The sequence below is a fragment of the Saccoglossus kowalevskii genome, chromosome 6, assembly GCF_978046115.1.
Source record: "Saccoglossus kowalevskii chromosome 6, keSacKowa6.1, whole genome shotgun sequence".
Taxonomy (NCBI): domain Eukaryota; kingdom Metazoa; phylum Hemichordata; class Enteropneusta; family Harrimaniidae; genus Saccoglossus; species Saccoglossus kowalevskii.
In genome coordinates, this window is record NC_140646.1 from 13,778,625 (window position 1) to 13,793,953 (window position 15,329).

General features: G+C 38.3%; 2 protein-coding genes across 3 annotated transcripts; both read right to left on the reverse strand.

The window, feature by feature from the left end:
* Window positions 1-1,502: 1,502 nt before the first annotated feature.
* Window positions 1,503-9,867, reverse strand: LOC100370943 (uncharacterized). The gene is made up of 9 exons (XM_002732850.3): window positions 9,650-9,867; window positions 7,385-7,557; window positions 7,084-7,142; window positions 6,129-6,318; window positions 5,908-5,951; window positions 4,520-5,462; window positions 3,299-3,978; window positions 2,574-2,791; window positions 1,503-2,147 (listed from the first exon to the last, which is right to left on the reverse strand). The coding sequence occupies exons 2-9, from the start codon at window positions 7,548-7,550 to the stop codon at window positions 2,078-2,080; spliced, it is 2,370 nt and encodes a 789-aa protein (XP_002732896.1). The 5' UTR covers window positions 7,551-7,557; window positions 9,650-9,867; the 3' UTR covers window positions 1,503-2,077.
* A 298-nt stretch (window positions 9,868-10,165) lies between these two features.
* On the reverse strand, window positions 10,166-15,314 carry LOC102807641 (uncharacterized). Of its 2 annotated transcripts, none has more exons than XM_006814098.3 (5): window positions 15,136-15,314; window positions 14,047-14,240; window positions 13,551-13,618; window positions 12,494-13,385; window positions 10,166-12,362 (listed from the first exon to the last, which is right to left on the reverse strand). In XM_006814098.3, the coding sequence occupies exons 2-5, from the start codon at window positions 14,228-14,230 to the stop codon at window positions 11,746-11,748; spliced, it is 1,761 nt and encodes a 586-aa protein (XP_006814161.1). In that variant the 5' UTR covers window positions 14,231-14,240; window positions 15,136-15,314; the 3' UTR covers window positions 10,166-11,745. The 2 variants fall into 2 exon arrangements, with proteins under 2 accessions (XP_006814161.1, XP_085356195.1); XM_085500069.1 differs by lacking the exon at window positions 15,136-15,314 and adding an exon at window positions 14,807-14,979.
* Between the last annotated feature and the right edge of the window lie 15 nt (window positions 15,315-15,329).

A 15,329-nucleotide genomic window follows, 5' to 3' on the forward strand; every position in this document is an offset into this window, starting at 1 on the left:
AGTTGGGTTACTCCTATTGGCGGTGAGTGCTTTATATGCTGCTATTTCCAGGCACCAGGTCTAGAAATGAGGTTAAAGTGTTACCTGCGCACCTGCGGGAATTGAGTCCCATGCGACGATAACAACACACGCTAAAAACGCAAAGGCTCATGGCTAGACGCTTATTTGTAAACAATGACACTCTATGGCAATCTGACGCATGCGCAACTGAAAACTCACCCGCTTTAACAAGTTTAATTTCATACTGGATTATTACACCCAAAAACAAAATAGCGTGAGTCCATTACAAGTACGCCGAGTACGAAGACATCTGTAAAACGGAAGTTATCAACACAGTCATTGTGAGTTGTTTTACAGAGATGCTGAATTGTTCGAGTTACGGACATCGAGTTACGGAGACCGTGCCCACATTTAGTAACCCAAACTTTAATTGACAGTTAATAGAGACATTAAGATGCGCATACGAGAACGGAACGAGAACGGATACGTCACTGCTTTGTGCATGACCTCCGCGCGAACCAATGACGTCATCGGTTGCCTGGTCGTTCGGCAGTCGTTTTGAACGTGATCAAGGTGACTGACTCGTAGTTGATTTCCGAGAGCTTTTCTCGCTGTCAATTTTGAATAATTTTCATTGACATTGATAAAACGTTTTATATTAGAGTGTTTTTGAATATTTATGATGAAATAAGAAATATTGGATGCATTTTAGCTGACATTTATACCCACTGAAAACGCATGATATTGATATGCTGAAAGAGGATTCGGCAAACAGGCCTAGGACCTCAGCAGAATGGATGGAAATAGTGAGAGCTCTGTCAACTGTCTGTGAACTAACTACTAATTCTGATTCCGGACGTGAAATGACATAACAAATTTTATTAGGTAGTTATTGTTGCCCAATGAGAGACGAATTGACATGGTTCTGGTTTCAGTTACGTTCCCGTTGTGGGCGCTTGTACTTAATCGTTTTCTGACACCCGAGAACGTAACGCAAACGAAATTAGAACATCACGTTACGTTCCCGTTACGTACGCGAATCTTAAACTCTCTAATCAAACAACGAGTTTCGGGCAACATAGATTAATTAAATGTTAATTAATTTCGAGTTATGGAAACCATAAAACAAAACCAAAAATACATGCCCGTAACTCGAAGTTCGGTTAACTATTAATTGAACATCGAGATACAATTTGGGCGTGGTTTCTAAAGTATGGGCGTCATTTTGGTAACTTGGTGTTTTTGTTACTCGGTGCTCGAACAATTCATAATCTCTCGTTTACACCGCCGTATCGCATTTCTGTTGCTATACGTTATAATTTCACGTTCTTCATAGGCATTTCTGTTCAATGTGTCAATAACATTTAACATGGACATAACAAACAATGCACTACCTTTGGCCAGCAGGTGAAAGAAACGGTCCCGCTACTGTCCTTGGTTGTCACAGTTTACTTTCACTTGAACGCCATCATTTAAATTGAAAGCAACACGGCAATACAACATTTATTTTGAAAAAAAGAACCGCATATTATTATCAATAGTACGTTACATTTCAATTAAATGAAATACCACAGACGCTGACAACGTGGTTGTAAAGTATGAAGAACGAATGACGAGTTCCGAATAGGTATCCAGGTATTAGCACTGGTAAATCCCGGATAATGTGTTGAACAACATACTAGTATATGATGTAAGCTTAAGTTTCACGTAATTGTGACCCCGACTTTTAACTTCATTTACAGCGACGCCATATTGAAATTCCTGAATGCAAGCATAATTGAAAACATCACTAGTTACGATTACAAATTCTGGTTAAATTTTTGTCCAGCTGACAACGAGATGCGACTGGTATGAATTTAAAGCGTATCTTACGACGATGTAAGTTCTTTATCGTGACTGTACCAGGTAGATAAGACAATATAATCGATTATAACTGTACTATCACAGTGTGTGTATGTATGCTAAAGGTTATTAACTTCCGGCTATTCAATCAGTTCAACTATACTATATTGATATGGCGCACTATCCCAAATTACAGGACAATGTTGGTTAGAGTCACACTGAAAGCGAACTATTTTTACTTGATCCCTTTTGCTGCCAGCTCCTCTCTAACTCGGAATAAATACGTGGGGTCTGGGTAACCATGACTGTAAAGGAAAAATCAATTTGTTAAGTATTGTCACTGTGACTAATGTGTATATTAGCATTGAATTCAACAAATGCTAGAGATTCAATCATGGTCAACGAATATTGTACTGTAACATTACAAGTTGATGACCATTGAGTGTCACATGACATGGAATGAAGTAAAATACAACCGAGGACTGAATACGTACACTGTGCGACTGAAGGTGTGTGTAACTTGAACACAAGCGTTCCCCTGTTTTGTTATTTACTGTCATGTGTCATCCCGGTTACAGCATTTTAATTTCACACGCTTTATAGGAATTACAGTATAAGGCATCAGCCACAATTGTCGCACCACTCATTTGTTTCTATGGTCGGCACACACACACACGAGGCTCACGTTATTCCGTCCCCAGTTGTAGAAATGTCTATGTGCCCTCACTAACCTGGCAGATCCTCCTGTTCTACTTGTTTTATGATGGACATCATTCCATACAACGCAGTTATCCATCCCAGTAGTCACTGACTTCCCTATAGTAAATAACAAACCATTATCAAACGCCCTCTCCAGTAGTTCTAAAATTTCTTTTCCATCTCTATCAGCTGGTAGATAAGCTCGTCTACTTGTACCAGAATAATTTTGTCCTGGGTTTGGGTGGTTTTTCTAAAGTAAAAAATAATTATTATAATATCAAACATAATTTCATGTGTGCCATGACAGCGAGAACAATTGTTTTAAAAGACATTGTTCAAACGTAGAATACGTAACGGTCACAATACCGTGTACTGGCCATTATTGAAACGCCGCGTTCTCATTGGACGATCGGTGTCATGTGCAGCAACGTTATCAGATGATGCCGTACGAGCAAGATTCTGTGTTTATTACATATTTTCGTGCTTTAGCACGTGGCTTGGGCGTAAACACTGCGCCATGTTGGATGAGTTTCTATGGCAAGATAATGTTCATTTAATAGTATTGCTGTTATAAATCACCATTATCAAAATTAATCAAATTTAGACTTTTGTTGAAATAAATTTTCTTTTGGCAGATAGAAATTTACATTATCGTGTGATAATGTATAGGTATGGCGTCATAAAAAATCTAATGTGATTTATTACACGCAATATAGTCAGCGCGTCGTCCTTTATTCCCTGAATATTGCATAATTACCCCTTGTTTTCCGCCTGGAAAGTAATATTCAATTGTAATCGTGCCCTTTCTATCATATCCGGGAAGATGGGATTCATCGTCTATTTCAGATTTCATGGACCCTTTGGGTTGGTTCCCACGTTTCAATAACACTATCAATGAACAAAATGGACACTTCCCATGATTTCCAAAATGGTGTGCGAAACACTCCGTGCATATAGTACTCTGACAACAGTTCATAGCTTTCAGAGAAACGTCATTTTCAGCGCAAATTTCACAGTCGCCTTTATTTCTGGCATCAATGGCAATCTCAGTGAGAGAGTTTGCTGGCGAGATGTCCTTCGGAGATGCATTGGACGCCGCGTGTGAACCACTGATTGGCGGTGTCGTCTCCATAGCGCCATCGTATGTCTCGTGATCACGTACACATCCATCCCCACTGAATACCGGTCGTTTTGCGGGTAATGGCCTCGACGGTGACAAACTCGAACTACTGGCATCGGAGGATAGTTTTGACATGGTGGGAGATTGCCCAGTGAATGCACCGCCAAATTCTAAGATGAATGTGGCCGTCGCGTCGTCGTGTAGGTTCAGTATCGTGATTTCCTTCAACGAAGCCTTTCCACTGTGCTTTGCTGAATACTCATTCACTGCTTGATGGAAAACCTTTGCACACGTTTCAAGGGGCATACCATATATACCTAAAAAAAGTATTTGAAAAAATATTGTGTGAGGAATACGAATTTTCATTCAAAAATTCCGTGAAGAGTCTTTTGATTGTAAACCAATGACGTGACCGGATATGACGGTCAAACTTGTAGAAAAACAAAATATCAGTAAATAAAATATCGAAGTTACCTAAGAAAGGGTACTAAATTCCCTCCGCGTTGTTATTTATTGTTATTTCTAGAGCTTGAAATAGTTCGTCCAAGGTTGCATTTATTGGTGTTATATATATATATATATATATATATATACGTCAGCACATACCTGAGCTATATACCAATATATAGGCCATTCTGCTGTATTTTAATTACCAATATTTTAACTGGATACTAGTATATTATTTTTCTAGTACGTCTATCCATGGAACTATAAACCCGGGTTTATAGTTCCATGGTCTATCCGACCCGTGTGATAGTTTGATTGTACGATGTACAAATCTTACTATAAAATATATATATACAGACACAACACAAATAAACAAGAAATAATAAACGTATAGCAACAAGGACACTATACCTCCACTAATGGCTGGAGTCGCTAGAGACTTGGCTCGAAGAAATGACGAGTATTTGAATATGTCCAATAGCAGGTTGTACAATAAATCAATGCAATGTCGTTGATCCCCCATGTCATCAGCGTTCCAAATAGGACCAACAGCGTGAATCACATGCTTACACCGGAGATTTCCACCAGACGTTTTGATATATTTACCAGTCTGCAAGTCACCATATTTTCGAATATATGCATCGCATTCTTGTTTAATGGCTCGACCTCCTGCTTTAGCTATTGCTAGCGCTACTCCACCGACATGTTTTAACTTAGTATTGGATGCGTTGACGATAATATCACTTTTTTGTTCGGTAATATCTCCTGTATAGATTGATATTTGTAATCCTTCCTCGGTGATATAACTCAAGTGCATTTTTTCCAAGCACACCATTACATCAATCTCGTCCTTTTTTGTTGCATTATTAGATTTTCCTCGTTTCTTTACATCTGTTTTCTTGTTTATCGAAGTAGATTTAGTATATATTGGTGGTGAGTGTGAGTGCGTTGGAAGTCCAGGCTTAGAGTGTTTGTTCAGGCCTGTCATATCACTTGCGGGTTTAACGGTCCTTTTCTTGGATGCGCCGGTGTTGCTACCTTCAGTACACGAGAAACCGTTTTCATGTTTTCTTCTAGTGGCCCCTATCTTCTTTTCGACCGCATCTCCCTTTGTCGGCTTTCGACGTTGGTCTTGTTCATTAGAACAAGTAACTCCATTATCTACTGAATTCGAATACAGCAATTTCTCTGTTTCGATAAGAGCTTCTAACTTTGTAGTTTCAATGACGTATCCATTGGTACCGTAGTCAATGTTAACATTTCCCTTAACTTTCTTTTCTATTATATCTGTTTGATCCCTGGTAAGTGAGTGGGCTGCCCAGGGATGAACCGTTGCTTTAAAATGTTCAAAAACCTAGTTGGAACGAAACAATATAGAATAGTTTATTGGGCACAGATAGTAATCAGTGAACTAATCGGTGTCTTCAACGTTTTTTCTCTTTACACATTCTTTACAAACACAGGCACAGAACCTCATAACACATTCATGAATTCAGTACTGCCAAAAGGGAGAGCACAGCAAAAAAGATATCAACGCAATGTATTTTTAAACAATACGACTTACACATGCATGCCATTATAGAGGCATACAAGATGCCATATACAATAAGTGAAGGTACAATTACTATCAATCTATCTATCCATCAAATATTTTCATTTTTTATATATCTAGATATTGATTTCAAGAGATTGTAGGAATTTTCACATATCACCAATACTAACTACAATTCAGTAATAGTTACGTGACCCAAACCATTATGCGTTATAAAAAAAAAAACGTCAAAAATCTTTTAAAATACCTTATTGTCACTTCCAGGCACGACTTCCGGCACATTTGGAGATACTAGATAGAGGAAAAGCGATTCAAAATGTAATTAATTATTAACAGTTTTTGACAGTGTATTGTTGTCACTGTCGCATACATTTCTTAAACAACCTCGAGTTTTCTCATTCATGTAAGGCATGTATACAGTTGATTTCCTGTGCATTAAGAAGTGGTAAGTATTTTAACTGTCATTACCTTTCTGTTTCTTCCTTAAAATGTCCTCCACTTTCTGTAGTTGTCTGATAGTGCCTTTTGCAAATGCCGGTTGTTTCACTTTTTTCCCCAGATTTCGTAGCTCTACACCAGTGTCACAAATGGTAGTGTTGTGTTTTTTCACGAGGTCGATTACAACACTCGTAAAAATAGCCTTGGTTTCCCCAATAGCCTGTGAATGTTAAATATCAGTGATACTCTTTTGCTATATTTTGGAGATTGTGTGTCTTAGTGATGAACATATACACTGTTTTTGTAGATTGTCTTCGCCATAATCAAGTTACAGGTTTTGTTCAGTCAGTCGTCTTCATATCGTACAAAAAATTGCATGATCCATTTTGAACCACACATTAATAACAATTTTGCAGGGGCGCTGAGCAGTGGCGAAGTAAGCGGGAAAAAGAACGAGTTTAACCCACCATACGTGATGTTCATGCCGAGTTTCAATAAAATTGGCCCAAACGTGCAAATTATTTTTTTGGTTGAAAATGGCCACCAGTCGGTCATAGGTTATCAAAGCAAAAAAAATCGATGTGCACAAGGACAAATGAAAATAATATCAACATGGCCGACAGTAGTTTGAATAACATCTGCCAAGGCATGCATGGGAAACAGTTGATGACATGTTGAAATGTGTTTTTAGGTGTAAAATAGCAACCTGTCACTCAAAGGGGAACGAAATGTCACATAATATGGCTTGTCTTTGTACCAACTTCAACAAAATAGTTTCAGGCATTTCCTAGAAATGATGTCGGACGTAAAGACTCGCGCATGCACGGACAGAACTAAAACGACACGATTTCTGCAGATTTTTCTTCTGATTTTCAAATATCCAATCATTGGTAATAACTTGACAATTTCAGAAGTTTGTTCTGAGTATTGCGTATGTATGTGCACACTATTATACCAAGTTAATACGAACAATATCATTCATTACCGTGTCACATTTGATTTTGTGTGGTGATATCTTTTCTCCTTTTATGTATTCATCCGCATCTGTAAATCAAACACGAGAAGTGTTAACTTTCATACTGCGCTTGCGTCATGAGCATTTCAAGAATAACTTCCCAGATCACATGACATGCCATGTGACATCAATTGCAGTCGTATGATTGGTTCAATTAAAATCTTGAAAATACCATCTGATTTTATGATACGCCGGAACGTATCTAAATCAAAATTTAAAATTGGCTTATGATTTATATTTACATATGTGTATCAGTGTGCTATATACGCACCAGTAGGGTTTCCAAAAAGTATCACAGCGTTGTTGTCTCCTTTACGTATAAATCGGTGTTTCGTCGGAAACTTAGAAGTTAAGTGGCGTTTAATATCAGATTCTTTACAATTCTTGGAATATGTAACCCATACTACCGTATCTTTGTGATCGCTATTACTTGCCATTATCAACCTAGCGACAAATAAATAAATACATAAATAGTCGTATCGTAATCATTGAAGTAGTGCTCGTTAGTTGTGTATGTGTTAATTGTATTGAAATTGGTGAAAATTCCCGACAAAATATGTACCTGTTGAACGCGTTTATTGACTGAACCAGGAATATTAATCACTTCTACTATTTGTTAAATGCTAAATAACAATGGGGTGAGAGTTACAACAGTTTAAATTTCCCACCTAAGGAATCTGAACGTGTGTTGATTACCCAAAAGCGAGGCCCAATCGACAATCTCTTTTAATTTTAATTTAATTTTTTGTTAAGTTATTCTAAAATAAATTAATTTGTCGCCACGTCCCTGGCGCTGTCAAATTCCTTACATACTGGGACGTCTAGGGGACGTCATAACTATCCAAATATCCAGTATGCGGCTGTTTTTTGTTGCCTAATCTTCCCTCGTGTCGGTGACAGGTACATGACTACTCACTGTTCACTCACTGTTGATCACTGGGGCTTGTCGACTTACTTTGATGCCCGGAGCACGAAAGGAGGATAAGACACATCTAGAAATTACCCTGATTTTAAGCAGTTAATTACAGTTTAACTGTGTAAAACGTCACATTACCTAAAAATTTAATTTTTTTTGTATCGCATTTTCTGGTATTTTAGGAATCGCAATCACAATTACATTCATTAAGAAAATGTAGTACAATTCTTGGCGATAATGTACTCCATACTCAATCCGACAGCCACACGCCAAGTCGATGCGATAGCTCCTGACGCAGAGTGAAGACCATTCAAACGCGTCACAGTCCAGAAAAATATTAATACTTGCATAACATTGCATGAGTTGAATGTCGATGTTTGAATATGTTCATAATAAATTCAGTTTAGTTTGTTTTTTTCTCGGTTAAACTCTTTATAACTGCTTAAAATCCGGGTAATTTTGTGTTCACCCTTCTCGCAATTTGAACTCGTTCTAAGGGTTTCGCCGTAAATTGAAAGACCCCTGTGTTGATGAGTGTTCTATATTCCTATATTCTATATGCCGTTACTACCCCATCATGTGCGTTCCAAATTTAGCGGGAAAGGGCGGTGTGTTTCAACTTCTAAAGCGGGCCCGCGCAGGAGGTAAATAGGCCTCTTTAAAATGCTAATGTCTGCAATAGGCCCAGGGTTGCTGCGCCCGCTGTAGGCCCTTGCAAGAACCACTCTCATACACCGAATTGGCGGACCCATAAAACAACGAGCGACACCAAAAGAAGTTGCATACACATCAACCATAAGTAGCTTGTTTGAGTTGATCACACTCTACTTGAGTGCAAAAAACAGAGAATGCACGCAATAGGGGGTAGGATGGTCTCAATATATGTCTGCAATAGTGGGTGTTTTTTTCTTCAATATGTCTGCGCTAGGGGGTACTAAATTTACATTGTGTCCGCAATAGGGGGTACGGTTTGCCAATGTGCTGCCAGCCCTAGGGGCCTATTATTTTTTTTAGCAAAAATGCACATGATGTAAGGTTTTAATATAGGGTGACCACCCTGGACTATATTCAACGCTGACTACTCAGTGTTTAATATACTGCTCGGTCAATGCCTGATTGCAACACAAAACATCAAGATTATATGAAGTGATTCGTAGTCACGGTGGGTCAAACTATTTTACACTGTTGCACTGAAACGAGGAAAACCAGTCACCAATTTTCTAACTGTTGTCAAAATGACGCCACTTTGGGAACACTTTGAAAAACGACGCAATAAGCACTCCATTGCGCATAGGAGTACAGGTTATACCAGTAAATAACATCAACGACGAATCACCCTCGGGTCAGTGGGTGACCAACACCCCCTCATTGCCAAGTGTAATCAACACTCACTGCTCCCAGTGTTCAATACCGTCTGCTCACTAGACCGGTGCCTTGACTGCTGTAATGCCCGGTACACCACTGTACCGATACTGAATCTGGTATGTCGCCGCTTTGGCAATCGTTTACCCATGGGACTAGCATACAATAAATAGTCCTCATGTACTTAATAACGATTCGGATCTTCAGAGAGATGCACACGTTTTACGGAAATCTATCCCAAACTGACTATGCCCTTACCTTGTTGTGTGACCTTCAAGCAAACGACGTTGTTTCTATTTTGTACAATGGCCGTAAACGTTTTCAAAATGGATGATTCGATCGTTCCTTGGTTTCACAGGAATTAACCAGTAAGTTTACCGCACACAACATGTTTTCGTCGAACTCATAAATATTTATGAGGGAATTCCCCTTGCATTGTCTGCAGCGAATTGGGTATAGCGCCCTCACTGCTAGAATGACCTAGACCTCTGTGTGATTTTAATGGTTGAACATCCTGCTTACTCGTCTGTAACGGCGGTATTGAGTGGCCTACACCCACATATGTACTGTACATTGTCATTTGATAAGAAAATTACAAATATATGTAAAACATTTTATTAACCAACTCTGTGTATTACGACAACTGAAGAAGTATATACCTACTGACGCTAAATTATAGCGGTTCAATAGTTACATCTGACGTTACATGAAATACATGTACTGCGGCGATGCACAATTGTATTACACGCAATTTGACTGACAATGACTGACAAATTAAATGGAAGTTTTTAGAATATTTTATTTAGACAGAAGCCATGATTACACCTCTCCCCTAAAACACACCGACAACAAAATACTTTTGTAGAATGTTTTTATTTTTTAAATTTTATACAGCCATTTTGACTTTGTGTATTTATATAGTGTTTTGTATATTGGAACTGTTCGATTGTAATAAATTATCACATAAGGCACCGTGGGCAAAATCGCCGAATAATGACGTTATTGTAAACCATTATGACCAAGGTCACGTGATAATCCCTCTCCGACAAAGATTATATGATAGCATGTCTGTTCAATGCATTGTATCGAGTTCTTGGGTTGAGCGAACTCGTGACAGATAAGAGGACCCATTTTAAAACCTCTGCCCCAGTTTTTCCCAAGTTTAATAAACATGCTTTTATTTTTAATATATAATTTGCACGAACTTCCAAGAACGACTATCATTCTGGTAGCGAGTCTCAATAAATTTGGTAAATGTTCTAAAAAAATGGATATCGCTCACACAGCAGGTGAGGTCGTTTAACGTATCTACTTAAACCTTCTAAATATTGCCTATCATACCTGACACTGTTTATCTCATCGCAGTGGACTAAACCTTTTAATCACATTCAAATGTTCACCAACCTTATCATGAAACTAATTGTGATCACTTGGGCATTGTAACAAGACGATAACTGGTCAGTGCTTGATGAGGTCAATACCCGAACATGCCAACACAATTGTGCATGTGACTCATGAATATCTAATGTTTACACACGTTTTTCCTCCCATGATTTGTCACCGTTAATGCGTCGCAAAAATTGTTCGTGTCATTTTTTTAAATGGAAGCGGTTATTTTTATTTGACGGCAACATCAATTCAATCGATTCGTCAAAAGATGGCATGTCAAAATAACATCATTTTGTTCTTAGGCTTCGGAAATACCGGTAGTTTTCAACCACTACAGGTATATTCAATTTTTCGATAGTCCGCGGTATTATAATTAAAATTGAAATTAAGAAATCCACATTGTCCCATATGGCGTAATATCAGGGCCATGACTGGGAAGTTGGTGTAAACATTTGGGCTGTGTCCGACTAATTATTGCACACATTCACACAGAAAGGGCCGCGCGTCTTTCTTCATAGTTTAACAACTGTATTTGTGGCTACATTAAAATAGTCCATGTAATAAAAAGATTGGTTTTAGTATTGCAACTAATTTCAATGCATAATTGCGACCTTCAATTTTAGTATATTTAGTATACAAGCAGGAGGGTCGTCACCTGCACAGGCGCAGGAATTGAGTCCCAAGCGACGATAACAACACGCGCTTTGAATTTGTTTGTAAACAATGGCATGCTAAGGTCATCTGACGCATGCGCAGGTGGCAACCCCCCCCCCCGCATTAATACCTTAATAAACGCGTCACAGTCCGTGTGCAGTACATATGAATTCCGTAAAATAAACAAATAATAGGTAATACAAAATCAAACACGACATGCCACGATGACGGTGGTCTTAAACACCTTTGTAACTGAACTACATTACAATATATCTTCTGAATATCCTAACATTCATTGGGTGTCTGCATCACTAAAAGTCAAAGTCACTGTCACTGTCATCTTCATCTACTGTAGAAATGATTTCATCTTTCATCACAGATGAAGGTTGTTGCAACTCTGGACCGATGACACATTCTTGACTTGGCATTGTTAAAGGTCCTTTCTCAACATCTAAAGTAGCATCATTCTTCTTGAATTCAGTTGAAGTGTTACTACTATCTGGAGAATCACGCAAGTCAGTCAACTTGAAAGGATGATCTTCATCCAGAGGTAGGCCCATAGAAGATATCTCGCTGGGTGGTAATGCATCTTCAAAAGACCCAATGAAACGTCCTGTATCACCATCATAACCTGATTGTACAAAATCCATACCTCCGGTTAGAGAATCATAACCAGAGTGCATTGATTGATAATCAAAATCAAACCCTGCAGCAAAGTCACCACCCCATGCACCGCTGACGTCGTCTTCCGTCTCAGGGAGGTCTACACTTCCAGCTCCACAGAACTCTAATATGAATGCACCAACAGCATCAGCATCAATGTTAACTATACGAATTTCAGTCAGCCCAGTGTCATCACTATTGGAGAAGGCTTCTACAGCACGGTGGAAAGTGTGTGCACACAAATCCAATGGCATTCCATATATTCCTATAAATCAATAGAATTAGGTAGATTTAGAGCGACCTGCAATGACTCATTTCACTAGTGAACAAATAAATGACAGATAAATAATTATATATGCATGATATGCTTATTTATGTCTTAATGACTGTTCATACCTGAACTGATGGCTGGAATCGATATAGACTTTGCTTTAAGAACATCTGCCGCATATTCAAATACATCAAGGAGCAATTTATAAAGGGTCTCTATGCCATGTCTTGAATAATGGCCACGCCTTCCCCACACTGGTCCAACAGCATGAATAATATGCCTGCATTTAAGCCTGCCACCAGTTGTATGACAGATACCTCCCACTCGCAATTCTCCATTTTGCTGGATGTATTCTGTAGATTCTCTCTGTATTTCGCGACCACCTGCTACACTAATTGCGCCAGCTACACCTCCGCCATGTCTGAGCTTAGAGTCAGACGCATTGACGATGACATCGGTATCTTCACGAGTAATGTCACCAAGGTATACCGATACTGTAACACCTTTTGCCGTTCTGTATGCCAAAGATAACCGCTCCAAGCATTTGTCAAGATCCAATGAGTGTTCTATATCACTCCTTCCCTCGGGCTGAGTTAGTGCTTCGGGGTGTACAATAGGCGATTTTTGATTAGATCCCACCAGTGATGAAGGTTCTTCATTTCGATAAGTGGACGGTTTTGGTGGCATTACCTCAAGCCTTGTATCATCATCTGTATCTTCCACATCAACTGTATAGTCAGAGGATGATGTTACCACATCTGACATTAGTGAAGTTCCTACATCATCATCAACACCACGTTCAAGTGAATTCCCAGTATTTGTGGGCGACCGGAGAAGCAATGCATACAGCATTGACTCCACTTTAACAAGTTCATCTAAGGTTGCTGCATGTACAATCTGCTGGCCATTTTTTCTATATACTTTCACGGCTGCAATCTTCTCTACTGAGCTGATTATTTCATCAGACAATGTCCCAGATACCCATGATGTCACATTTGCTTGAAATCCCTCTAAAACCTAAATCGATAATTATATAGTATGTAATTAGTATCACAAATTCAAATAATTATAAGTGACTTTATTAAGTGTTAAATAATACATCTTCTGTGGATTGTCACATTCAGTAATCCCAAACAATGATGTTCCAAAAAGATTAGTCAATTATTATTAAAACAAGATTACCTCATCACAGAGTACTCTTTTTATTTGACTGGTAATCTTATTTTCTTCTTTCATGAACGTGGCTGCATCTATAAAAGCGTATGATATACAAAAAAAAGTGTTGAAATATGTTTATATGCCAAATAAACAAGAACATCAAATCACATCACGGGACGGTGTAAACATTTATATTATAAGTTGTTCAAGTTCAAATGAAATTTAGAATGGGTGATTGATTACTACACGTGAACATACTCGTCAACAGCTAACAGATGGGGTTCATTTCCCACATTAAGTACTCCTTTGCGTGTTTATGATCTGTAGCACTTACAACTAAGTACAGATTTATATTGCAGTCTGATAGGTTACCAACACCAATGTCCTGGTGATTGAAGAGCAGATCGAAGCCGAAGTCCGAATCAGAAATATTAATTCAGACAGATTGACGAGTTAGTGGTAGCAAACCTCTAAGCACACACAAACTCAAAATGTTGAAATTCAACATGATTAGTGTTACCTGCTCGTGAATCGAACATCAATATTGCATGAATGCCACTTGCATGCGGAATATATTTATATCTTCCACGGAAACTATCTTCAAGGTAATCAGGGATGGCAGCTGTATCTGCCAATTCTTGCGGAATGTCGTATATCTTCACGACTCTTCCAGTGTGTGTACGATCTTCACTAGTCGTGGCCATACTCGTTCACCTGTTATTAAAATAAAAATATGTGTACTCATAAGAATCATATAATTCAGTAAGACATTATAGATATTTATATTATTCAAGTTGCTAAATGTTTTAAATGATCAATTACTAAATATCTTGTAATCAAGATTATGGTTATTATAAATTGTGTATAATGAAAAGTGATACCATGTTTTAGTATATGTCAGCATACAAAACATTGACATAAATGATGTGCAACATGCAGTACCACATGTTACACAATCAATCAGGCTATGCACGAACAAACGTCCAATTTGTTGTCAGGTTGAAGAGTTGAAAACTGCGCGAGTGTGTGTGTTGGACGTACGTGGAGGTGGGGGGGGGTACCTATTTACAAGCAATGCTTGACATTATAGCTAAATGAGTGAATATATTTTTGAACATGACCATTTACATAAAATTGATTTGCAGAATACAGATTCGATAATCGGACATAGAAATACACATTTTCAGATGTTCGGCATAATGTTGTCATCATTAGGATATTCATGATACTGCCTGAAAATTACGTTACAAGTCAATATGTATACTTCCAAGTAAACTTACACTAAATGAAGAGACATAAACCATATATATAACATAAATATGTCATTTGTCGACTATATTTGAGCACGAGACTATCGGAACGAGCACTAATAAATACTTCCGGGTTCACCAAGGTCGGCTGCTTTATTACAACGGATTTATAATACTGTTACAGTGTGTATAAATACTCGCCGGCAATCTTAATACATCCTGTATGGGACACAAACGTTTTAATTTATATAATTTAAGTGAAACATGGCTTTAAATATACATACATACTGCCATGGATATGCTGACATTATGCCGAGCCTCCGTTCAACAGTGACTCCGAGGCTGCGCTGTTCACTTACCTTATACAGAGTGCGTGCTTAATTTGACGCTTGTTGTAATAAGCCGGACTGCTGTTGAAATAATATAAAATGTTATACGTGCTTACGTAATACGAGGAATTGTAACGCTGGCCCTGGAATTACCCATTTGCCAGTGGAAAAACAACAATTCCATCATATGTCATCTTTTCTTCGAAGTCATGCATATTCATAAG